The following is a 27141-nucleotide window of genomic DNA, read 5'->3' as shown; positions in this document are numbered from 1 at the left end:
TTGCTGTTCTTAGTTGGGCTGCATATGTGACTTCAGGTTAAATGAGAACCTTTCAGAAATCTCAGATAGGCAAAAATGCTGCCTCTTGACTTAAAATCATAGAATTGCCTAGGTTGGAAGGGACCTTTCAGATCATCTGGTCCAACCATCAACCTAACTCTGACAAAAGCCATCACTAAACTCTGTCTTTAAGCACTATGTCTACCCGTCTCTCTATCTAAAGGTGGATGCCGCTTTGAATTAGAAATGCATGAGAGGTGAGTGTGTTCTCTAATTAGTGGTGAAGTGAGGTAAGCTTAGGAACTGTGGGGTCGATGAGTGGACAGTGAGGTGGATTGAGAACTGGCTGAATGGCAGAGCTCAGATGGTTGGGATCAGCAGCTCAGTCTAGTTGGAGACCTGTAACTAGTGGTGATCACCAGGGGTCAGTACTGGGTCCAGTCTTATTCAATATATTCATCGATGACCTGGATGAAGGGACAGAGTGTACCTCAGCAAGTCTGCTGGTGACACAAAACTGGGTGGAGTGGCTCACACACCAGAAGGCTGTGCTGCTGTTCAGTGAGACCTGGACAGGCTGGCGAGTTGGGCGGAGAGGAACCTCATGAAGGTCAACAAGGGCAAGTGTAGGGCCCTGCACCTAGGGAGGAATAACCCCATGCACCACTACAGGTTAGGGGTTGAGCTGCTGGAAAGCAGCTCTGCAGAGAGGGACCTGGGAGTCCTGGTGGAGAACAAGTTGACCATGAGGCAGCAAGGTGCCCTTGTGGCCAAGAAGGCCAAGGGTGTCCTGGGGCGCATTATGAAAAGCATGGCCAGCAGGTCGAGGGCGGTCATCGTCTCCCTCTACTCTGTCCTGGTGAGGCCGCATCTGGAGTACTGTGTCCAGTTCTGGGCCCCTCAGTTCAAGACAGACAAGGAACTACTGGAGAGAGTCCAGTGGAGGGCTCCAAAGATGATGAAGGGACTGGAGGATCTCTCTCCAGAGGAAAGGCTGAGAGACCTGGGTCTGTTCAGCCTGGAGAAGAGAAGACTGAGGGGGGATCTCATCGATGCTTATAAATATCTAAAGGGCGGTTGTCGAGAGGATGGGGCCAGGTTCTTTTCAGTGGTGCCCAGTGCCAGGACAAGGGGCAATGGGCACAGACTGTAACGCAGGAAATCTGTCTGACCATGAGGAAAAATTTCTTTACTGTGAGGGTGCCAGAGCCCTGGAACAGGCTGCCCAGAGAGGTTGTGGAGTCTCCTTCTCTGGAGATATTCAAAACCTGCCTGGATGCGTTCCTTTTGAACCTGCTGTAGGTGAACCTGATTTGGTGGGGAGGTGGGGGGGGTGGACTCTAGATGATCTCTGAAGGTGCCTTCCCACACCTAGCATTTGGTGATTCTGTGCAGTCTGATGGGCTGCTGACTTTAATATAGCCTGTAGTACTCTTCATCTGTTGCAAAAATGCTGCTACTTTAATCAAATATGTTAAATCTCCATTCTTCAGAGTTTCTATACTTTTGTATTCTATCTAGTGGCATAGACTGTTGCATCAGATGAAGCTGGAATTTTAAAACTGCATATTATTTAAGCGGTATTTTAAAAATCGAAAGGAAAACAGGTCTTGTAAAGGGATTTCTGATCAGTGTATTTCACAGTGACTCTCTAGATGTATTAATTGAAGAATGTGTTCCTGTCTTTGCGAGTTATTTTGAAGTATTGATTCTTTTTTATAATGAGTATAGAGCACTGTTCATAAAATGTTATTTGAAAAATTGTCTTGTCTGTCTTGATTTCTGTGCGCTGTTAGAGCCACCCTGTGAGAATGGAAGGAAAAATGTGATTTAACAGTAGGAGGATGGGAGTCTGACTTCTGTGCATGTGGGAATATTGTAATCTTACTGAGTAGCAGGAAGACAGATGAATTAATGCAGGAACTCACCTACAGTATCTCTGCCCTCCCTACCTTGTTTAGGTTAGCCAACTCCCTTGTAGTCTGTATCAAAGATTAAAATACTCCCCTTTAAGGCTTTATGCAACAAAATATTTCAATATGAAACCTTACGGAAAAAGTTTTGTGATTGCAATGTCAATGTCTATGATTACAATTTATTTAGGAAGAATCAAGTGTACTCGGAGGAGTGAAAGGGGCATTTCATATTAAAAACTGCATTACCCATTCCTCAGTCATTAACAAGTTGGAAATAAGAGGTCTTAAGGTGTGTCCAACACACCTTAAGGTGGGAAATCCTTTCCACTCCCCTGAAACAAAACATAAGATAAGGCACTGACTGCAGCCTGCCATGAGCCACCCCATCACAGGATGACCAGCTCCATCTAGTAGGGATAAGAAAAGAGCTGTGATAATGTGGGTGAGTTTGCTCTCAAAGGCAAATACAGGAGGCTATGCACTGTTAATACTAAAACATCTTAAATATATCTATTGGCAAAACATCAAACCATGGCAAGGCAAATTTTACATTAGTAATAATTTCTACTTTGCATTTGGGGAAAAAGCAGCAGTATCATACAGTGATGAGATTCCCTTCTCCATACTAACATTTACTCAGCCTCTAGAGGTAGAATTTTAAAAATTAAGGCTGAAACATTTCCATTTCAGGGTTTGAGAGATGGCTAAAGCTCTTTCTAGGTTGTTGATGTTGATAATTATTTTTTTCCCAGAACGTCAGGGAAGGTTCAGAAGACTGGTTGAAAGACAGTGCTCTGCCAATATCTTAAAAGGTTGAACAAGATGACTCAAATAATTATAGGCCTGTCAGCCTGGTATTTGCCTTGGCCAAAGTAATGGCATGGCTGACATGAATTTTGATCAATAAAGGTTTAAAGGATGATAATGTAGTTGCTTGCAGTGAGTATGATGCTATGGAAAATATATCTTGTCAAACTAATGTGATACCTATTTTTTATGAAATGAAAGTTGGATAAATGTATCAATGTCAAATGCAGATGTAACATACTTAGATTTTCAAATGCCGATGTAATATACTTGAATTTGTGTCAGGCAGTTGGCTAGACAGTGTATGACATTCTGATCAGGAAATTATAAAGATACAAAATGACAATAACAACCACTAAAAAATGAGAAAAAGCCATTAAAAAAATTACAAACTGCCTGCAAGAAGTCCTAGAAATATCACTGTAAATTGAAGTCTTATCAAATATGTGTGTTTCTAGTGGAGTCGCTAGTATTAAAAAAACAAAGTGTGGACTGTTTGTACTTTGGAAGGGCAGACACTAGGCAGATCAGCTTTGCCAAGTTGTATGGTCATACATATTGAGAGCAAGAATACAGATCATAGTAACAAAAGGAAGGAGTCACCTCTCATTGGGTAGGAACATCTTTGAAAGATGTGAGGGCTGGGATGAGCATTATCTGAGTTTGGTTTGTGGCATTATGATGTGGTCCAAAGAGTTAATTCTGTTCTTGAGTGTCTGACCATCCAGGTGAGTGAGTATCATGAAGGTGTGCTACGCATTAACTTCTGCTGCTTTTATATTGCGTCCAGTATGGGATTGATCTGAACAATTCAGGAACAACAAGAAGAAACAACTTGAAACCTATGAAAAAAGATTAAAACATTGGAGAAAAACCAAAGGCTTAGGCTGAAATATGGAAGGAATGTGATCTAGCCTCAGGAAGATGAATGCGGCCTATCTTGATGAGATACGATGGTCTCACAATGTGAGTGAGTGAGAAGATGAAGATAGAGAAGGGAGAGCAAGGAGATACAATGAGAGTAAGCAAAATCATAGGAAGTTGTTCTGGGGTGCTTAAAGGTTTGTGGTTTTGTGTTGTGTTTTGGGGTTTTTTTGTGGTTTTTTTTTTTTAGCTGGCAATATCTAAATCAAAACATCTGGTATAAAAACAGTGTCTCTTCTAGATGAGACAGATGTTGTCTTAAACCAACAGACCTGCAACTATTTCCTCTTCATTTGATGTCATGGTAGATTTTAAGTTAATATTTCAGTAAGAGATCCATAATGCTCCTTGTGCAAAGCAGATCAGCTCTTGTGTCCTTCCTTTGGCAAAGTAGCATTATCTTATCATGAAAGAGGCAAGTTTTGCTTTACAAAAAAAAAAAAGGTAACATAACTATAGGTGTCATCCCCAGTAATGACACCTCATCCCCTTGTTGCTTATTCCATTCCAAAATACTCTTCTTTTGGGAATGGCATTGGTTCAATCATAGTGCCATGGAGCCGCCTTAGCAGAATCTCTTTGGTCCTAGTAATATGAAAACAGAATGGACATGGCGGAATTAGGCTGCTAGATAGGTTTGTAATGAGTTGAACTGAAGTCATCTTCCTGGAATGAAGAGGATTCATTTTGCTATTATTAAGAGTAGTTGTATAAGCTACTCCTAACTAGGATTTTGTATAAGGCTCGATTTTGAAATACTTGTGTTCTGCTATTAGTTTCCTCTGTTTTGAAGAATAAATAATTTGGTCTGCAGCAGGATTGGGACTCTTTTTCACATGTTCCTATTGCTTCTGTTAAGATATTTGGTCTTTCATTTTATGGGTACTCATCCCTTTTCCTGACAGTATCAGAATGAAACTGTAAAATGTCATTGGTCTGTGTGAAAAGACAACAATACCATCTCCCTTTCTAAACCAGTCTCATTTCTTGCTTTTTGAGTTGCTATTAGACATTGAACAGGTATTTCTGGTGAACCATCCACAGTGATCCTAGATAGTTCCCCTGAGATGCTCCCACTAATTTAGAATCTATCTGTATATGAGAACAGTCTAAGTGATTCTTTTTGGTATCCAGAAAGATTTATTATGCTGTACCTGACCACAGTAAATTTTATCTGTCTCAGTCTTGCTCATTTATCAAGTTTTATTAGCTTCTTCTGGAGTTTTGATTCACTTACAACCCCTTAATTTCAAGAACTCTAAATGAATTCACATTGCAGGACCTTCACTATCCATCCTGTTGCCTTTGTTAGGCAGGTTTCAGTAATGTGTGTGATGTCTTTAACACAGATGGAGTAAGGGATTACACTGAGTTGAAAATAGGACCCCTTCTCAAAAACCAAACAAGGATTGCCACATGTATTTGCAGTCAGTGTGCAAGTGGATGTGAGCAGTGAAAGCTTTTCAAAATTCATTCTATTAAAGCATTTCTTCCTTTTTTTTTTTTTTTTATTCCAGAAGATATAGCTCTATCTGTGGCGGTATTTGGAAATAAAAGGAATAATTATTGGGCATAAATCTCTTGCAGTCAAATGCAATCCATCTATAACTGTAGTAGGGAGACCAGAACAAAACTCTGGTGAGCTACAGTTCACAAATGTAGATACTTACTATAGTTAATGCTAATCTAGCACCGTTGTGCCATGCTGCTGTAATAGAACTCTTCATTCAACTTAGGAAAAATGTAAAAATATGGATATTACGTAGACTTAAACTAAGCTTAAATTTCTAAGAACTTGTTGCCTTGTGAGTTTTGTTAGAGTCCCATACAGAGGAAAAATATTTACCAGTCTTTTTTGCCAAAATGCCATATTTGAATTTGGCTGTCATAAAACCACAGTTCTTCATGAATTGGGCTTCACACTTCTCAGACTGCTGTTTGTGGGGTTTTATCCCTGTTAGTTACTTATGGAATCTCCCGACTTGTGGGACTGGGCTCACTGGTGCAAGTGTGTTCTCAATTTGTTATGGTTCCAAGGCTGCAGTCTGTCCGTCCTGTAACTGGTTAAAGTCTTTACGCTTACAGTTCTACAGCTACACCTCATCTCCTGACTTCTTAATCAAGGAAGTCTTTGTTCCTGAGAAAGACAGACCTGTTTTTCAGTCTATGGAGGCATCAAAAAATTGCTAGTGCGTGGTTAGTGCTTCTCTGGCATCAACTGCAGATGATTGGTATTAGATGATACCCATTCCCAGTAACGGTTTACTGAGCAGAGAGTGTTATTGCGTGAAATTTTGGGAAGAAAAGGTTGTTTTCTTTTGTTTTCCTGTAGCCACTTGTCAAAACATATATAGACAAATTCTGTGGATAAATTAGCGTGCATTTAGTAGGTCTTGTGAAACCACTCTTTTCACAAGTAGACTTGAATGGTATTGTAGTGGTTATGTTGTCTGCTTTATTCTTTCAAACTGCAAAAATGCTGTCATGTTTAGAAATGGGTCATAAGAAAAATTCTTCCCTGATGTGAGTTAAATGACCAGTCAGTGCATCCTTTGCCTTGGGAGGTGGGACGCATCTCTCAGCTTACTCTGCCCCTGTAGCATTTCGTCCCCTGGCAAGACTGGGAGCCTTTGAAGTTGAGCAGGCTGACATGTTCCCTGAGAAAACAGGAGAAGAAAAGGTCATTTGAAACTGATGTGCTAGTACTGGTGTGAAAGAATCATGCCTCAAAGGTAGCACAGATGAAAGAGAGAGAAAGGAGTGGGTATTGTGCGAGAGAGATGTTGCATAATAGAAAAGTCTTGTAATTAGGCAGCTGCTAGGTCAAAATAAACTGAGATGAATGTGTGGTTTTAAAAAGCAACCCAGCTGAGATGAGTGAATGGTTCTCCTGAACATGAATAGCTGGAGGTCCGTTGGTGGGCTGCCTGGCTTGCCTGGTGTCGGCCAGCTGCAGTTTATTTTCCAGCCCTGGAAAGAGCAGATGGGTTCTGACCTCACTTCAGTAGAGCAATGGCAAGGGTCTGTGACTTTTTCTTCTCTCTACTCTTGTCCTACAGCTGTTTTCTTGAACTAATGGATGGTTCTCTGACAGAATATGCTCTGGCTACAGTCTTATTCAGAAAGTTCAAGTTAGAACTTTGAAGGCTTTATGATAATACAGCCCTTTAATAAAAATGCCTATTTAGCAGCTCTGTAGAGTCACTTTAGACGTGGTTTGTTTTTTTTTTTTTCCCCTGCTTCTCCCTTTGTGACTAGCATTAAGGCTCATTCTCTATTTGATTCCTTAAAAATGGTATCCTTATTTATCCAGAAGAGCTTTTCTATTCATCTTTGCATTGGAGCCTTAGCAACTTTACATTTTATTTATTTCCAGCAAGCTTGCTGCAGGGAGCTGTACTGTTGACTAAGTGCTGCAGAAACAGAGAATCCAACATTGAAGAGCAGAGTTACATGACACCCTAAAGGCATAAGCACTATTTATTTGGAGAGGTAAAGGAGGGACAGTCAGCAAAATTCATGGCTTGATGTTTTCATACAAGACTAACCCTTATGGAAGCTGCATGCCTGCAGCTTTCCTGAAAGTAAATGAACCAAGAAAATTCTGTCCTCAAGTTGAGGTAGTTGGTGTATGAAAAATGTTTTTTTGTTTTTTCCTCTGATGTTTATTTTGTCATAGTTTAGGAGGAGCTCTTAATGTGCTAGTGTTTTTTTTTTTTTAGACTACAAATTAAGTTGATAACAATTTTGGTTTTACATGCATATATGCAGGAGAGGGAGAGACAGTGAGGGTTGTGCTGGAAATGAGGCAAAGATTTGCATTCTCCAACAGCTCATCTTAAATAGTATTTTCCAAAGGCATTGGGTTCAATGAGGGACACTTCAAATTATATTACACAGTAGTGGTTCTGTACTTCCAGTAACCTTCTTATTTCTTTCAAATGACATAAAATGTTTTGGAGATTAAATAGTTGGGTTTTTTTTTTTATTCTCTTTAGTGACAGCGTATTTGTGTACTGACAGTTCCTGCGAGCAGCAGTGCTCACCGAGGTCAATAGGGCCAGCAGTGAAATGAAAGTCCAATTGTGCATGAGAGCTTCCTTGAACATTTAGTAATTTCTCTGAAAACTAGTTTTCCTACGTCCTGGTGCCGGGTGTTGAAGAACTGTGAGACATTCAAAATTCTATCATAAATTTGGATTTATTGCTGGAAGAAGCAAAAAAGCCTCTGCGCTTTGAAAATTAATAGTATTCCTTAATGACATCATTGATAATATTCTTTTGATAATACCGTCAGGTGTTTTGGATGCAATTTTTAATGGAGGATAGTGTAAGTGAAAAGCATGTAGAATAGGAAAATGCTGTAAGAAGGCTCCAAAAAACCACATGCTAGAAAAAGAAGGGTTGTAGAGTGTCAGCAGAGTCAGACCTCGCGTTGGTGGGGCTGGTTCCCTGTGGGCAGTATGGCTGGACAGGGCCAGTCAAGTGATGGCTTCTGTCTTGAGGTAGGATAGCCCCAGCCATGGCCATGCTATCACATTTATCTCCTTTAAAGAGGGTCTGTTAGGGACAGTGTCTGCCTGTTCACAATATCCAAATAGAAAACCCAGGTGGTCTTGAGGGTATGAACTTTGTAAGACGTGCTATTTTTCCTTTCAGTGCTACAAAAATGCAAGTGCTATTATGTAGTCTTGGGGGCTGTGTATGCTGAGTTCTCTGCGTTATTTTTATGTAGAAGAATTGTAGTGAGATTGTTTGCAATAACACCACAGTTAGGGGAGAGCTGAATTCCCACAATATGTACATTTGATTGCTCTGTGGTTCTTTCCAGCTTCATTGAATACTCTAGAACATATTCTAAAAGGATTAAAAATGATGGACTGTTTTACCACAAGGAAAGAGATGTGAAGCCCAGATTCTTTTGAGAAACTTAAACCTGTGGTTACCATAGAATCATAGAGTCATTTAGGTTGGAAATGGTCTTACTGTTAAAAACTGAGGCAAAGAAGGTATGAAGTACCTCAGCCTTTTCCTCATCCTTGGTCACTATGCTTCCCCCACATCCAATAAAGGATAGAGATTCTCCTTAGCCCTCCTCTTGTTGCTAATATATTTATAGAAATATTTTTTTATTGTCTTTTATGACAGTAGTCAGATGAAGTTCTAGTTGGACTTTGGCCCTTCTAGTTTTCTCCCTGCACGACCTCACGACCTCCTTGTAGTCCTGAGTTGCCTGCCCCTTCTTCCAAAGGTCATAAACTCTGTTTTTCCCCTGAGTTCCAGCCAAAGCTGTCTGTTCAGCCAGGTACGTCTTTTTCCCCACCAGCTCATCTTTCAGCACGTGAGGACAGCCTGCTCCTGCGCCTTTAAGATTTCCTTCTTGAAGAAAGTCCAGCCTTCCTGGATTCCTTTGCCCTTCAGGGCTGCCTCCCAAGTGACTCTGTCAACCAGGTTCCTAAACAGGCCAAAGTCTGCCCTCCTGGAAGTCCAAGGTAGCAGTTCTGCTGACGCCCCTCCTTAACTTCTCCGAGAACCCAAAACTCTCTCATTTTGTGATCGCTATGCCCGAGACAGCCTCCAACATACAGGGAAATAGTTGTTTCAGTAGAATTTGATGTTTTGTTGCCAAATAATTCTTGCTGTCATGACTTTTATTCTAAGCCTCTAAAATGTTGGATAATGATATGTACTTCGACAGACTGTTTGCCTGCAATCATTGTTTAATGGAACCATTCATTTCATTAAGTTCACAGTACCAGAAATTAGCAAATTCAGATAGGTAATGACATTTATATGCTATAATGAACGCTTTTCTTTTTGCTCTTTGCATGTAAAATAGCATAGGAAGAAAAGATAAATACCAAGTTTTTTTTGGCGTGCTACAATTCTTGACCTGAAAACATCAGAATAATCTGATGGTAAGGATGTGTGTGTTTATGGTACAGTCAGATCAGTGTATAAAGAGGTTTGAAAGTTTTTGTTTCTGTGGTCTTGCTTTCTTTCATTTCTTCTGTCAAAGTGGCATTCGTGGCCTCAAATAAAGAGCAAACTGGTTGTAGTCCCCAAAGCAAGCCCAAATAGATTGCAAGGTATTCATCTTATTGCCTCTCATTTAACTTTGGAAAGAGAGCCACTGAGACTCTAAGGAGCTGGGAATTGTGGATGAAACAGTCTAAATCAAAATAATTTTGAGAAAAATGGTGAAGAAGTTCCCCTGAGTAAAACTGTGCATCTGCTGCAGACCCCATTCCTCTAGTTCATATTCGCTTGCGGACAGAGATGTGCGTAATGCTAGTGAGGGTTGTGGCCTTGTAGGATTTGCAGTGCACAGACATAGGTTTGGGAGTATGTACACATTAACAGTCAGGCCTGACGTGTTTGACAATTTTTTTTTTTTTTTTTTTTATCAATCAGAAGGGATACTTTAGTCTTAGTTTTCACGATATCATGAAGACTGAATAGGGATCTTGTTACAGGAAACAAACTGGGATCAAATGACTGTGACTTGGTTAATTTTAAAAATGATGAAATGATAAACAAAAATTGGCTCAGGTCTTGTTTATAAAAATGGAAAACTTTGACAGACTAGTGAAGCTGAGAGATATGAAAGTGACAGAGCTTGATTTTTCTGGAGTGAAAGATGCTAATGCTTTCTGAACCCCGAGGAAGGAAGGGAACTGCCTGAAGAAGGATGCAAGAACTAATTGGAGAATCTTCAGGCAATGGAGAAGAGCCAGCTGACCTTGCTGACTTGTAAAGATTTTTATCACACTTGTCTTGGCTACATTCTTGTCATTCTACTAAAACCTAATCCCACTGGATGTTCTTACTGGGATCTCAGCAACTTTTGTATTGTCCTAGAGTCATCTGATGACAAGGTTATTTTGTTGGTGGACATGGATCTTACTTTGTCCTGACATCTCAATCCACCCATCCTCAATTTGAGGCAAACAGTATATATCTAAGTTTTTCAATACGACCACACTTGCCTTGCAAGTAGACTTTGTGGGTGCATAGGGGTTGCTGTGATGTAACTCTTCCATGGAAATGCTGACTGCTGTAACAAGTAGCTTTTCTTTTCTCCTTTTATTTTTCCTCCCCTGGGCCTGATCTCTTTTATGATAGCTTTATGTGGTTTTGGTGCTTCCTACCTGGTATTAAAAGATGGTTGGTTTTTGTTATGTGTGTTGGGTTTTTTTGCATGTGTGGTTTTTCATTTGTTTGTTTGGATTTTGTTGTTGTTTTTTTGTTGTTGTTTTACTTTGGAATTACAACTTTTTCCATCTCCTGCAAGCGCTTGAGACCCAAGCTGCACCAACTGAATTCGAGAAGTGCAACTGCATTCTGTTAGCCACAAGAAGCTGTTCCTGGAAGCGTGGTGTACAGCGAGCTGGTGGATAGCAGAGCAGTTCCTCATGGATGGTTAGTGTCATAAAGCGGGAATGTGTGCAGGGACATGTATATGTCACTTATGGCATGGAGAGTGTAAAGGCAAGGTCTTGGGCTGGTAAGCTGGCTTTTTGGTGACTGTAACACAATTGGCAGGGCAGGATATTGAATGATTGGAGATGGGACTCTGAAATGGTGGGTGGAGAAGCAAGGGAAATGCTACAACGGATAAAGCACTTTGTGTCTTGCACTGCAAGTGAGGCAGGCTTGGGGTTAGTTTCAGGCAGGGAGGGCATAGATCATAACTCTGGAAGCTATAGAGAGCTATAAAATCCTACTCTTGAGAGCTTACTGCATCCTGACAATGTCTTAATGCTTCCTCTATGTTTGCAAAGGTCCACTTACATGGCACGTTAGCTTTTGGGCAGGTGTGTCTCGAGGAAGAATGTTTTCTTCCTCTTCTTAGTACACAGGCTTCAGTTTAAATTCTGTTGTGAATTTTCTTGCTGTAGTGGAAAGTAAAACTACATACAAACTAAAAAGCCAATCACACAACAACAGAAAGTCCACCTTAAGTAGAAGATTAGATTATTAGATTGATGAAAAGTGGAAAATGTCTTGTGCGCTATAGGACACCGGGCCTTTCACTTTTCTAACTGTTACAGACAACAGCTAGGAACAGATTTATTGTGCTGTTCTTGGTGAGGTTGTACTGGTTTGCTGCTAACATGTGTTGCATTAAACCACACTTAGTCTTGTGCTAGCCAGGAATGTGACTAGGTTAGCAAGCTGCTTTCTTATCAATCAGGAGTCAAATGATCCAGAAGAGGAACACAGCGTTCCTAGTGAAGGATCATTGGAAGCAGCACAGCTTTGCTAATTAGATTCCTTTTATTTTATTTTTTCGCATCAGTAGAATTCTGCATATAAATGTAGTTGGGCATAGTGTGTCAAACAGTACAAATCATTGTTATGATCCATTAATCAAGGGCATGGAAGAACAGCTCTGGGAGAGAAGATTCCCCTGTCTTACATAAGCTTTGATCTGCAGTCTCTCGGTCACCTTATCTTCTTCCATTAGAACTTGTGATCCCAGAAGGAATAAAACTTGCTGTCTTCTGACCCTGGCTATTTCCTTACAGTGAAATTTGTCAAAAGACATAAGATGCCACGGCTTAAGTCCTGGAGAGAAGTACTTAGTGCATACCCTTTTAATGGTTTCCTTCCCTTGTCGTGTCATCCGCCCATCCCACCCCAAGAGCTATGCTTTCATCAGGTTAAAAGTTAGAAATAGTAGTGACTAGAATCTGGATGCAACTTAAACACAAACAACTTAAACTCATCCTCAGAAATCTATTTTGTGTGTCATGCTTTTATCTCTGAGAAGTGATGGAAGCCTCCGTATCCTTGAACGTTTTGGAAAATAATTGCACTGTAGGGAATTAAGGCGCACTCATAGGGCAGTGAACCAAAAGTAAATGGTGTTGAGGTCCTTTTGTTGTTCTAGCGAAGCACCCTGATGATGGGATGCTTGTGAATTTTCATACTGCAATCCCCCTTGTGAGTCCACCTCCCTGTGCCTCTTCCTTGCGACACCCCAAACTGTCCCTTCCCCTCTGCTGCAGCACTAGTCTGGCTTTGCCTGCAGTTCTGACTCCATCTTTTTCCTGATGATCCTCAGTTGGAGCCCTGAGAGTACAGAAAGAAAAGAAAGAATAGCCAGCCTTGTGGTCAAGGCATTAGCCTGAAGCTTGGATTTTTGTACGCTTTGTTAGACTTGTTTTATTGTAGTGCTCGGAAGTCCCTTAGGGTATGGTTGACAAAAGGTATTTTGTCTCTTAATTACCTTTTGAAATCAATGGGAGATTGTATGTTTAAATATCTGCATGAGTTTTATCCTTTATATGTTTGTTTACTGTCTACAAAGGAAAGAGCAATACTTTCTTACCTCATAGGACTGGGGGGGGAGCAAAAGGAGGGGTAGCTATTCTTCAGAAAGATCTCTATCCCAGATCTAAGAGGGAGGTGCTCTATATTTACCCTCACCTTTCCTCTGAACCTTCTTCCCTGATAACATCTCCTCGAGCAGATAACCTTTTCTTCCTAATATGCATATGTATATTTATGTATACACATGTTTTCTTTTATATATATATATACATATATATATATGCACGCACACATATATAGGAATGTATATATAATAAACATTATTATTTTTATACTTCATATAGTACTTTTAATATATAAAATATTTTAATCTTAAGCGAAATACTTTCTCAATTTTGTGTAAACCACTGCTTTTACATTCAATCAATTAATTTTTGTTAGGACTGGGCCATAAGCATCTCTGCAAGCTGCAGAAAGATGTTGGTGTTTTGCCCAGCGTTCGTGGTTGCTGTGTTAAGGTTTTTCCTCACCATCCATGCAGCTTATGTCCTGACTATTTATGATTAATAAAATGCTGGTCCCTTGGCTGCTTCTCACCACATGTGTTAAATCTGGATGGATGGATCTGAACTGCAGCCATTGCTAGGTAGAAAACAACTTGCTAGCACACAATTTAAGGGAAGAAACAAACAATTTATGTATGGTTGAAAGGGCACAGATAATAAGGTAAATAAGTTCTGAATAAAATGGTTCCTAAGCATTCTTTTCCTGCCTCACAGGCATTTGTAAAGTGCTGTGAGACCATTTAAATAGAGATCACAATATCGTTGCACAACTCTTCTCAAATTTTTCTCCAGAGAAGAAACTTTAATATGCCTTGTTTCTGTGTTTCTTAGGCTCACAGAATGCTTCACTCACTAGCAGTCGCTCTGATTTGTCTTTAAGATTAGTGATTTTTTTTCAATTAAAACAGAATGTAAAAATATTGCCCAATTAGAAAGCATTATTGTGTGTTTATAAGTACCCTTGAATGTACTTATCCACTGGGAGCATGCAGATGTCTGTTGGAATTTAATTTCACTGCAGCACGTTGTGGGTGGAGACAGAAGGGAAGTAGCCGGAAAATTATGGTTGCTGCAGTAAATACTAGGCTTCTCCCAGTGACCTGTGCTGACTGCAGAGCTTATTACATCTAATGTAAGCATAAAACATCTGTTCAGCAATGCTGTTCTCTGGCTGGTCTGTATTTGTACCAGCAAATTACGTGTTCTTGGCTGATTGTTGCCTGTTGTGGGGAGTTATGAAGAAAAGGGGGTGTCACACTTACATTCAAGCTTATTGTAAAAAAGATGTTATGAAATACCTGCAAGGCAGCACTGCCCATTAAGCAGTGGCAACCTTGCTTCACCTCTCTGGTGTGGTTCCTTCTGAGCTCCAGAGTCACAGGTGTGTGGGCCAGCAGGAATCCTGTGGGTGGATGGCATAGCCTGTAGCAAGCAGCATGGGTCATGAATAAAGCTGTTGTTTCAGAAGGCTTTTGTTTTGGAAAGCTAACTTTAGAGTCCCCTAAGGGTGTTTTTTATTTGGGAGTTCCTACGAAGTCAGTCTGTGTTGTCAGGTGGTGACACCCTGTGATGAGGTGGAAGTGGTGAACCTTGTGCTCTCAATCTATCAAATTCTTCTTTGGAGCACCATATTGCTGCTGGAACATGGCGTGTGCTGTGCTCGTTCCAGGCCATCAAAGGTGAATCCAGGGCAATGCCTTCAACAATCGCAATGCCTTGCGATTTTGCTTGATTTCAGTCATTGTTGGCAAAGCTGGCACTTCCACTGAGGTGGCTTTTACCGACCGAAAGGGGTGCAGCAGCACCTGTTATTGTGCTTTGCAGTAGCTTTTAGCCCATTGGGCTGCAGAGCTGCAGCGAGTCCCTCTGCACGTGTTGGCTGTGGGTGGCTGTCATGGGGGCAACTCCCCAGAACTGGCGAGTCTGTATAGTACAGGAGTTCCTGGTCTGGTTGTACCCAGTGCCGTTTGATCGACTCCCTTACAACCTGATAAGCTGGGCAGTGGGTGGCTCTGAATGGCAGGCAGAGTAACAGCTATGTGAATGGAGTACGATGCTGCTTGAGGTCACCAGCATTCTTTTATCTGGTTTGCAGGCTCTGTAGCTGCTGCTATTAGATAGAGGAAGAAAATGCTTCTTTGTCAGGGGATGTTTTACATTCTAAACAACACCTTGTTTTGGTGGGGTGGGGGTTTTTTTGGTTTTGATGTGGGGGTGGTTTTTTTTTGCCCTTTTTTTTTTTTTTTTTAATGTAGTGTTTCTGAGGGGGATCCTGGCAGTAAAGTATGAGCCCCCAGCCTGAGCAGTTCTTTTGTACCAATGCTTTTGAGTCTGTGCCTATGTTAGTGTATTTCCTAGGAAAGTAGCTGAGATAGGATTATTCACACCTCAGATAAAATTCTTTTATTTCATTAGCAGCAGCTTCAGTATCTCCAATTTTCAGCACTTGGTGAAGATGCAGAATTTGCTTTTTTGCTAGAAAGCATTCGTGTGTGTTTTCCATGTGTGGATCGTGTTTCCATGGCATCAACCTTTAAGCTCAAGAAGCATTGGTGGGAGCATTAGCCAGTGGATAGGCATTAGGAACCAGCCCTGCTCCCAAGTAGGGCTCTGACTTGTGGTGAGGATAATGATATAGGATATGGCGATGATTTATGCATTTTAACAGTCAGGGCTTAAAGCTTTATCTGTCTGCAATATTGTGGAATAGAAGACTGGATGCAGTCCCGCTAGTGCTCTTGCAAAGGCATTGCTTTTCCTGCAGCTTTGTCTTGATATTTCTGAGGATGAGGCCATCCTGGGGTGTGCTGTGACTTGAATTATTTCTCTTGTCCTGTTTTCCCAAATGCTTTAATGTCTTGGCTAAGTGCCTCTATCCTAAAGAGTCTGTTTTGTCTTCCTTGCCGTTGTTGTGTTAGGATGGCATTGACCAGATGTTTTCATGTCACAGATGTGGTGCGGGTACATCGTGAGTAGTAGTGATCGCAGTGTTTATTCGTAACACAATTGCTCAAGCTAGTCTGTGTGTCAGCCTTGGGTATATCTTTTTTCCAGTAAATGCTCAAGCACAGTGCGCTGAGTACGATAACTGTTTTGATGGCTTTATATTATGCAGACATTGAGGTGATTGTAGCAGTTTCTCTGGCCATAAAAACTATAAAGTTATACATGTGCAAAACAATATAAAAATTTGATGTTACGGACTTCTATTTTTTTAATATAATTGAGCATATACTCCAGTTTTATATTTTATCATTGCAGATGTACTTATAAGAAGTTAAGAAGTAGAAGAGTGTACTTACTAGTTTTTTCCAGCTCAGTAGTATGTGTAATGGACAAGCAGGTGCACGACAATGAACCAGATACAGGATTTTGAGGGGATTGCTTGTGTTTGTAATTTAAGACTTGAGGGCCCTCAGCAGAGTACCCTCGTGTAAGATGATGTCTCTATTATGACAGACAATTGTGCCAGCAGCGACATTGCAAAAGAATTCAATGTGAGAGGCAAGCCCTTGCAGTAGGGCAGCGGGCTGTGGTACCATCATTTGTACCCATCTTGGGGCTTGTGGTACCATCATTTGTGAGGAACTTACGAAAGCTTAGAGAGTGATACCACGTGATAGACACTAAAGCAATTTAAGCATCTGACATGTTCACAGCAGCTGCAAAGAAGAAAAAAAAAAGACACTGACTATGAGTTTGCTTTGAAAAGAACTGCACAACTGATTTCCATCACTAATGAGCTTGGGAGAAAATGTTTGCCCTGGTTTCTTTTTTTTTTCTGCAGCTTTTAAAAATTAAATCAGCCTGCTGCTAATAGAGGAATTGAGTTCTATGGTATTTTTTCTCCATTCTAGACAAATGACCATAGGGATCATATTACTTCAGGTTTGTCACACTGAGCCTATATACTTTGTGCAGTTCTTCAGGGATCATCTGGAAAAAAACCAGTATATATAAGAGAAATGGAGATCTTCATTGCCCTTTTGATTCTCAGCTGTCTCAGTGTGGTTCTGATCTTGCAAAGGCTTAATCTGCATTTGCTCTATGCCCATGAATGGTCTTGTTAGATCCAGTGGATATTGTCATGGGTGTGATGTTTTTGCAGAATTGTGGCCAATCTTGCTCCTAAAGATTGGAATGTCAGCAGTGACTGCATTTTGAAAAGAATATGCCTGTTTATTAACAAAACAAGCAAACATGCCCCCCCCGCCACTAAGCCTCTAAGTGAGACTACAAATGAAATTTCATTTAAAAGTGAGAGTACTTCAACCTTGATTTTGCATCCTACAAGCTGTAGCTGTTTGTTTCAGGTTAATTTTTAATTTCCTGTCATAATTGTGGTTGTCTTCCTGCTGGTAAGCGGGTTCTCTTTTATTCATTCATACTTCTTTTTCAGATTGCGTGTGGCTCGGAGCATAATCTGGCAGTAGTTGGTAAGTAGCTTAATTTTATATCAAACCCTCTCACCTTTTTTTCATTTTTAAGTAGCACAGGATGAAAGAAAAACGTGCACATCAAACATACTGAGTGACTAAGGGCCTTGTGTGCAGCTGGAAGGAGGAAAGTAACATATAGGTGTGGAGGAAAGAAGAACTGGTAGCATAAGTGGTGATGGTGAAAAGGTGCCTTTGTTGACCAGCCCCTGTAAGGAGAGAGGGATTGATGGATGTAACAGCAAAATACATTTGCAAAGTGCTGCAGCCTGTTTTAGAATGGAGCCATTGCAACAATTCAAGCTGCAGATTCAGAATAGCATCTAAGCCTGAAGCTGGTCAAAAGTATCTTTGTTTAACGTGGAAATTTTCAATGAAAAAAAAATCCTGGGTCTTTTGTTGTTCGAAGCTTGGAAAAACTTCAAAATGTCAGTCAATGGTAGTCACGTTCTTTAGTGCATCTTAGTACAATGCAGCTGTTGTAATAATAATGAAAGTACCAGGAAGCTAACATCGGTGGAAAAAGGGAATTTTGTGTATTAAGTTCAGGAACAATCAGATTCTTGCTTTCATGTGATGAGTTGATAACTGAAGTTTGATACATGATTGCTATTATTTATAATTAAATGTTTAAGAACATTTTTAACTGTAGATTTTCAGGTGCTTTGTAGAGGAGGTCAGCATAATTATCCCCATTAATAGACAGAGTGAGAGAGATGAAGAAAAAAATTCTGTGCTAATCGGAGCTGGAAATGAAACAGTCTTCTAACTTTCAGTCTAGCACTCCATCCATGTAGACATTTTTGATTGCCATGACTGATGCGTTGAGATGTTAAGTGAAGAATTTCCTTGATTTTCTTAAGCGTGGTAGACAGGTGTGGAGAAACCACCTATTTGGTATCCAATCTGCATTCCGTGTCCTAATTTTTAAGGTATTTATTTTAGCTCGGTGTCTTACCAGTTTCATTAAGTGGATACAGAGGTGGTGGTGTGTATATGTAGTGTATTTCCATGTATACTGTAGTATATTTTCTAATTATTCTTCAACGATTAAACTTTGTAGTGAACTTGTTAAGTTCTACTTAGTTTATGGCTGGCTTTAAGTAAAGATTTTCCCTTTAGCTGCTCGTTCAGTGTCACAAGCCTGGGTTAATTGTCAGGCTGGTGCTTCTGAATGTCGACTGAAGAGCAATCAGAAGAATCACATTGTGTTTCTTGCTGAATTGATGAAGTGAAAGTGTGCTGTTAGCGGATTCCTCCAATGTGCGTGAAAGCAAAGCATTGAGTTTGAACAACCTTCTCTCTCCTTATGTCCTTTTAAGCTTTCTGCCTTCTAGGCAGAAATCTCTGGAAAAAATGAGTAGCAGAATGAAATTCTAGAAATAGTTACAATAAACTAAGAACTTTGCATACATAAAGAACATCATATGCCTAAGCTGTGTGCTTACACTCATTGAATTTAATGGGAAAATTATCAATGCTGGAAGCTAGTGAAATTTTATTTTAAGGACAACAGAGATGTGATGTTTTTTGGGTTTCTGTTTTTTTAACTAAAGAACAATGATACATTTTATTCCTGAAATTAATTCTTACATGTGCTTTTAAAAGGTTGACTTTTTAGAACATTTTGTGGTAGGATTCCTCTGATCACTTGTCACTCTTAGTTCAAAGCTGTCAACTGTTATATTCCCAAAAGGTGTCACACAGATTTCTGTAAATATGTCTACTTGATTGTACAATTTCTTAAAAAGTTATCATTCAAGAAGAGTTTATTTAGGACAACTATGTCAGTGGTTTCTTAATTAGTAAATGCTTGAACGATTGACCTTTAGACTGAAATAGCACAAGTTTGATATTAAAGGTAAACTGAAAAGCAAGCCTTTAACATTATCATGTTTAACAGTATCATATTCAAGTCAGTATTTCTGGTTGTATATACAAATGTGTTTGTGCGCTTTTTTTTGTTGCATCATCTTTCAGGTAGAAACATTTTTAAGCCAGAGAGGCTAGATTTATGATTCATTTCACAAATGCTGAAGTTGTGTTCCAGTCATCTTGCTGATGATACAAACTCTTTGATTTGTAGGGCTAGCAAGCAGTTAGTTTTTTCATGTTACTTTATATAGTCTGCATCCATTTGTACGGTTCAGTTACTTGAATTCTATTTTCTTGCTTTCTTCTACTGAAGTCAGTGCAAAATTTGGTTGTTCTCTTCACTGTGACGGCACTGACTCCTTTTTCATGGGTAAATTGGAAGAAATCCAGTTTTCACTTGATCATGAGGTAAATGTTTCATATAAAGGAAAAAGAGGTGTGGGATTTTTCCAAATGTACCTACATTTCTAAACTCAATGAGTTAAAAGTAATAATTTGTACATGAAAAAGTGTAAACCTCTTCACTTCTAGCTCTTGGTGAAAACACTACATTTTTGTTTTGGTGTAGGGTTGTCCTGTGATACTAGTTCTAAAGTGTTGTAATATTTTTCATGTTTGTATGACCTTTCACTTGAAAATGAAAATCCCTGCCTAATAATAAAAAACCTTGCACTTTTCACCTCAATCAAGGATTAATCATCATGGGAGCTGGCCTATTTTTGATTGAAAAAACTGAATAGTTATTTAAGAAATGTTGTATAACATCTCACATCTGAAAAATAGCTTCTAACACTGAAAACTCTATATGTACTTACTGAGCACAACAAAGGCTGGCTTTTCAACCCGAGTACGATAGCTGCAATGTGTAGCACTGAACTTCTTGAAATTAAAACAGATTATTTGAAAAATTGAAATACATAATGGAACTAAATCACTGTGACAAAGTTGAGCTTATCCGGGTTTCGGAGTCTATAGTGTTTTAAACACTGAAAATGTAAGGAGGTTTGATTCTTACCCTAAAGAGCATGTGATTAAAAATTGTATTTATGGAGAAGGCTCTTATCAGGTTCCTACCTGCTCCCCACTGAGACTTTGATCCTCCTTTTTTAAAAAAACGAATAGTTGTCCTTTCAGAGAACACTGTGGGTCACATGCAGCTCATGCAATGCTGCAACTTAAATAATCAAGCAATACTAACTATGCAGAAGTAGAGTTGCTACAAAATGTATGCGTTTCTTGACTGTGCTGCAGCTACAGGGCACAGGACAGAATGCCTTGAAGAGCCTCCAAATGCAAATGTCCTATTTTAATGAAAATTAAACCCAGAAAACTTCTTCAAGCCTCCTTGAAGTAGTGTTAAAAAAAAAAAAGTCATTTCAAGGATGACACTTCTATAGTCTGGCTCCCCAAAACCTTGGTAAAGTAGAATATCCCTTTTTGGTCTTGCTTTTAGTAATCTGTGATTTTTCTGCTAATGTAATGGGTAATTTGGATGCTTTAAATATTTTTGTGTGTTTGGAAGAGAGAGACATGGACCTTTCAAATAAACATTTTCTGGTATGGTGTTTTGAAGGGGAAAAGCGTTTGGATGTGTGGCTACTTCAAATAGTGCAAATGGCTCTTCCCTGCACTTTCATAGTCAGCGTGGTGAATTCTGACTTCTGCTCAGGGTTATGTTATTTTCTTGCATGGATGATTTAAAACCTCCTTCAGCGAGATAGTCCACAAATCCCGTCTCTGATGCTGCTATGTGGTGACCCACACCACAGGGTCAATTTCAGTGCAGGTCACGGTGGTGCAGCAGCGTTCACAAGAAGAAATTGGGCTTTGTGATTACTGTCATTGTGCAGTTACTCCCTTGATGCTTGTCTTTGTCTCCTCTGGACTTCTTTCTTTTCAGGTTAGCTACTTAAGTGCTGCTTTTTCCCGTGAGTAATGGTAGTGGGGAGAGCACTGCGTAATTAATGTTACAACAAAAAAAACCGACCCAAAAATACTCAAGTTCGCCACCCAACCATAAAAGTGTTTTGCACTTGGAAGCACAAGGGACATAAAAGGAGACAAGTCCTTGTCTGATTACATGGAGACCCATTTCAGTGTGTTCCGTACAACAGCATTTTCATACAATGTTTTTAAAACCACTTCTCAACTTTCCACTAAATAATAGGCCTCTCTAGAAAAGGGACAGATTTGTCTCCCGTAGCCTTTTTTTGTTTGCTGTGTCTTAGAATGTGTGATCTGTTTCAACATTTGGTCTTCTCTGTGGCTCATGTGCAACCACTGCTGTAAATGTCATGACATGGGCATTCGTGTCTCTCTGAAGCTGCAGTTCATCCAGTTGGAGAGTAAACAGTAATACTGAATTTAATGGAAGAATAGCCTTTTTTTAGAGGAAGCTAGGATAAAACATCCCTCCACTCAGATGTCAGACTCTGCTTCAAATGCTCTGAACTAAAGTGTGCAGTAGTGTTAGAGGGCCAGTAAAAGAATAATTATTTCATGACCTGTTAAAATTTGCTCTTTATGTTCTTATGCTGGAAGAACATAGATAGCATTTAAAAGCTGGAAAACAAATGTGATCAAAGTGATCCCAGACTTAGGGAGCTGGTGATACACATCCTAAAATGGTGGTGGTGTTAATGGCATCCCAAACGCTTTGGTTCCGCATTTTGTAATAAGGAAGCTGAAAGGCTTTTACGTAGGAGCCACTAGCTCTTAATTAACAAGGTCATGTTATTTTAGTGAAGTTCCATGATTCCAACTAAATTATTGTATAAAGCATCAGTTGAGGAAGCGCTGTAACAGATAATGAAAGGCATATTTCTATGGCAGAGTGAGCACCAATGGGGAGAGGAGCCTGTGCAATCTGATGGACGGCTCTCTGTGTTACGCTGACAGTATTATTTAGATGTTCGCAGCAGCCCTACGAAGTGGCAGATGTAGTCATGTGTCTGACATTCGGTCCCGGGGGACTCAGCAGTCTGTCATGAAGAGAAAATCATAAATTCCCTCTCTTGTTTTTCATATTGCTGGAGTATTTGGAGGAATCTTCAGCATACGCAGTGGAGGGCACTGGTGTTCAGGAAGGCACCCCAGTCTGCCGGTGTATTGCTTTATTTATTATGCATGAAAAATCCCAGTGCAGCCAGGGTCTCTATTGTAAAGGTTTCCTGGCACAGCAGCATGGAGTCATGTTGCAGCATGCTGTCTCTTTGCATTGCAGCACTAATCACATTCTCTGCTTATTAAAGGGCACCTGGCAGGACTTTGGGTAACCATCACTGTTGCCATTTTCATGGGGGTTATATGTCGGCCTTCTAAATTTGTTCTCTGGCAGAGCCATTTTGTATGTCATTTAGGTCTTAATGTGGCTATAACTGTTAAAATAGCTCTTCGCAATATAAGCTTCTTTGGTTATAGGCATTGTAAAAAAGCAGCCTTGCTCATATCATTAACAGAGCACCTGTCTGAGTGCTTTCTACATAGCTAGATACAGATCTGACATCACAGTTTTCCTGTCATGTTTAGATAACAGTGAGCCCTAACACTGCTGTTCAAATGTCTCTTCCCTTTGTGTTTCTTTTCCATAGACTGTTTCATGCTCCAGGCAAACTAATAGTTCCTCTGGTAAGATAGAAGCTGAAATGAATTTCAAATGTCTGATTTTTTTGTTGTTGGTTTTTTGTTTTGGTTTTTTGTTTTCAGCAAGTTACCCTCACAAAATCTGATCCTCTGATCTCTTTGAGCTTCTTTTCCAAGGGCTAATGGAAAGCCAAGCTGCCAACTATTTTATGAATTTGTGGATGTAAGGTGATGAGGAGAGAAATGAAGAAATGTTAATTTGCATATTTGGAAAAGTCTTTCGATGGGGGTAAAAAAAGTTTTGTATCAACCAAATTGTCTAAAGTCAGCGGCCACTGGTTATAGGAAAGGGAGGATATTTTGCTGTGAAAAGCTAATTTGATCCACAAGAAAAAATGGGATCACATTGACCCCCTAGAAAGAAACTCCAGAGTTTAGGATAAGATCTGGCTGTACTGCATCCTCTGTGACTGAAATGAAGTCTAGATTTTACCTTCTCCTCCAGGCTTTGTCACTGTATTGATGCATGTTTTGGGTGATTTGACTCCAAAGAATGCTTTGTTCATCTTCCTCTTTTCTCTGCGTGGCTTGTCAATTCATATTATGAAATCTTTGGAATAAAAACTGCCTCTTAGCATATTTTAGCACTGCCTAGCATAATGGGACCTGATTTTTTTATTTTTTTATACTGCATTACAACTAATAATAGTGGCAATCACTTTCCTTCCCCTCAGAGAGGCAATTTTAAAATATAATTAATCTGGGGGGTGGTGGTGGGGTGTCTGTCTTAATTTATATCATTTAGTGTATAAACAGGTAATAATGCAGTGCTTGTCATATGTTTACAGCGTGGTTTCCTGTCGTTACCAGATACAGAGCTGCTTAGGCTCTGAAGATAAAAGCTGTTATTTTTCTGTATAAAAAGCTCACAGTTCTTGTAAAATTTTTAATTGAACTTTACGTATCGCTGTGGTGTCAGCTTATAGTTTGTGTAGAGTTGAGCTCTTGTGCACTAACTGTCGTTATGTTTCCTGTGAGACACCATATCACATCTACAGGGATAATTCTGTTGCGTCGAGAACCCTACAAAAGATGGGTAAGAGGCAAGCATGCAATAGTAACCTCTGGTGACAGCTGAAACCATCCAGCTGGAACTACGAGTGGCAGTTAGAGGAGAGAATTGTCATAGGAAGCTAGCAAACAACAAGCAAGTGCTACCATGCAAGAATTTCACTTGAAGCAGAATGAGTAGAGAGCTCTTGCTTGCAGGTATTTGTGAAAAGGAAAAGTTGTTCCACCTGATTTTAGGAAATTATGGAGAATGGGAAGACTTTCTAAGAGTAGGAGCTGCGGTACAGATGCATGCAGTCCTTTGTCAGAGGGTTCACTGGATGGATACTAAGTATTTAGAGAACAAATTAGATTTTATCATATTTGTTTGCTTGCAGGCTTTAAGTATAGCAATTACTTTAAAGGAGAAGAAAAATATATCCAATGTACCTAAGGTATATTTATCTTAATTTTCAAGCAAGCAAACAGGAGTAAAAAAAGTAGTCACCCTTGCTCACCAGAGAAAGATTAAGCGTTTGTTGGCTACAAAATGAAATAAAAGGAAGGACAGATGTCTGGCTTCAGGGAGTCATCTAGAGCATACAGGAGAGAGACTCACCGAAATAAAAGCACAAGGCCAGCAAAGTGCTGAGAGCACTTGGAAGTACAACAAATGAAGGCTTCAGTACTGTCCTACGCCTAAGTAAGCTCTGCTGATAATTCTGGGTTCTGTATGTGCAACAACCTCAACACTTGAAAGCGTATCATTGAGTAGACATTTTTGCAACTTAAGGGTTGACAGGAGGGAAAGGTGGTTTATATTAGAAAGCTGGCGTGAGGAGTGCCCTTAGTGTGCTGTGGCATTTGCAGCTCTCCAGGAGTGAATATCTTGCTGTACGGCCTTGCGTTGACACCCACATGTTTGTGTGTACTCACTATCCAGCTCCTTTATGGAGCACTAAGAAATTTTCCTGTCAGTGCTCAAATAAATATATGTGACCTACCTTAGTTACATGCTATGAGTGAATAATCTCTGAAGCTTTTTTCTTATGATATTTTGTGTGTGCGTGTCTTACTAACACCATCTTAAATACTGTAGGTAGCTTTCGGCTTAATAAAAACATCTGAAGTAGGGATTTTCTTAACTTTTGAAATTGCCTTGACCATGAGTAGGGGTTTTCCAGAAATGCACGTATCAAAGTTGTCATCTTTGCTGACCAGTTTTTGGATTTTACAATGCATTTTGGTCACGTTCTCCAACTGCTCTCTTAGTTATGAAGGTCAGAAAATGCTTTTAAAAATTAAAGCTGAGGGCAGAGATGCTGACAGTTACATAGGTCTGAGAGATGATGCCGTAAGGACACATGTGAAATATTGTAAGACTGGTGCTGAAACAGGGATACTTTTGGGACAATACACATCCCTTGCATGACTGTAGTTGCACAGGACTAAATGCATGCATGAAAGCAGGCTTCTTGAAGCTTTTGTAAACCAAGGTGGATGGGGAATTGTTCCTCCAGCTTTCCATAAGGGCAAGACCCTCTTTTCCCACTTTAGGAATTAGGACTTTGAACTTGAAGGTAGTGGAAATTCTGGTAGAGAAAATCTGGAGGTATTAGCTAGCAAGCAAAGATTGGTTTACTTACTATTAACAAAAAAGAAGACATTCAAGCTTGCTATGCTCCGTCCTTGCTGCCCTAAGGATCCTGAACTCCACCATTTCATGATCCCTGCAGCCCAGGCTACCCTTGAGCTTCACATTCCTCACTATCTTCTCCTTGTTGGTGAGAACAGGGTCCAGCCATGGCACCTCTCCTTGTTGGCTCCTCTGTCACTTGGAGAAGAAAGTTATCATCAGCATATTCGAGGAAGCCCCTGGATTACTTATGCCCTGCTGTGTTGTCCCTCCAACAGATACTGGGGTGGTTGAAATTGCCCATAAGGACCAAGACTTGTGAATGTGAGGCTGCTCCTATCTGTCTATACAGGGCCTCATCTGCTTGGTCTTCCTGGTTGGATGGCCTGTAGCAGATCCCCCCTATAATGTCACCTGTCCTTGCAGTTAAACCAGAGATAAAAAGTTGGCATATTTGTGAAAAATTACCCTTTATTTGTCTTTGCCATTTGAACTTGTTTAGCTCAAACACTTCTTTATGGAAGCGAGGTAACAAAGTAATTAAAATAAAAAGTGCTTTTGAGTCTTGTTTCACTATTGCGCTATTTGCAGACTCTCTGAGGGACTTTTATTATTTCTGAGAAATGTCTTCGCCTCATTTTATTTTTAGATTGTCGGGTTTATTTGAACAGTGAGAAAGTGAGAAGAACTGAAAGCTATAGTGAACGGGGCTTTAAGAGACATCTAACACAGCACATAATATTTCTTGTGGAGCAGCGAGAAGGATTGATATATTCATGCTGATGAAGTAAATCAAACAGGAATCAGGTCAAGCATGTTGTAGTTGTTCATGGCATGGTTTTAAACATAACTGTAGTTAGCAGGAAGCTGAATGAAGTAAGAGACTTCTGCTACATATAAAGGTCTTGGTGACCATCAGTCTTTGAGGAGTGAAATGCCTGTATTACCTACATATTTGATCGTGATAGCTCTAAACTTGCTAAAGATGGTAGCACACCTGTCAGTGTTCTTAAAAACAAAGAAACACAACCAACAACAGCTACAACAAAAGCCACCAAAACTATAGTATGCTGTGTCCTTCTTGATAGATTTTTATCCCCTCCCCGCCTTTTTTCCTCTCTTCTTTAGAAGAGATAGTGACATTTTCCCTAGCTTAATAAGCGTTCTGGCCTAAATACTCCTTCCCCCCACAAATCTAATGGAATAATTACCTTGAGAAGACAATATATAATGTATTGATTCTGTCTTAAACATTGCTTCTATATATTATAGCACTGTTTTGCGAAATTAAATGTTTTCTAGGAAGGCCTTTACGTGATGCCATGAATTCATGTTTAGGCTCAGCTCTCTTCTTTCTCCCTTTTGTTCAGATTTAACATCTTACTATATCCCTGCGCTGGAGCCTTGTATTGGAACAAATTACTGGATTACTATGAAGTGATTATGATGGGCAAGGTGGAAGGCAATAGGTGGAAGAGGTGAAGCTGTTGGGCTGTTCTGTCAGTGTGAGGTTACAGCCATTGTACGCCTTTTCTTGAAATCCTTCAGCCAGCTCTTTTGACGCTGTACTA

The 27141-nt window shown here is 40.0% G+C and overlaps 1 protein-coding gene across 8 annotated transcripts in view; it reads left to right on the top strand.

Moving 5' to 3' along the window:
• Window positions 1-27141, top strand: part of SERGEF (secretion regulating guanine nucleotide exchange factor) — a 157981-nt gene that overhangs the window by 74186 nt on the left and 56654 nt on the right. For 7 of the 8 annotated variants that reach the window (XR_008466013.1, XR_008466014.1, XR_008466015.1 and 4 more), the window contains one exon: window positions 17391-17427. The exons of the other annotated variant lie outside the window; for it this stretch is intronic. Coding sequence is in view for 2 of the 7 variants with exons in the window: in XM_054199073.1 (XP_054055048.1) it covers window positions 17391-17427 (37 nt within the window). In the remaining 5 variants the exon portion in view is untranslated. The remainder of the gene's footprint in view (window positions 1-17390; window positions 17428-27141) is intronic. 8 annotated transcript variants of the gene reach the window in all.

Source organism: Rissa tridactyla, chromosome 4, assembly GCF_028500815.1.
Source record: "Rissa tridactyla isolate bRisTri1 chromosome 4, bRisTri1.patW.cur.20221130, whole genome shotgun sequence".
Classification (NCBI taxonomy): domain Eukaryota; kingdom Metazoa; phylum Chordata; class Aves; order Charadriiformes; family Laridae; genus Rissa; species Rissa tridactyla.
Note: the sequence above shows the minus strand (reverse complement) of the source record. Positions and strands in the feature narration are given on the sequence as shown.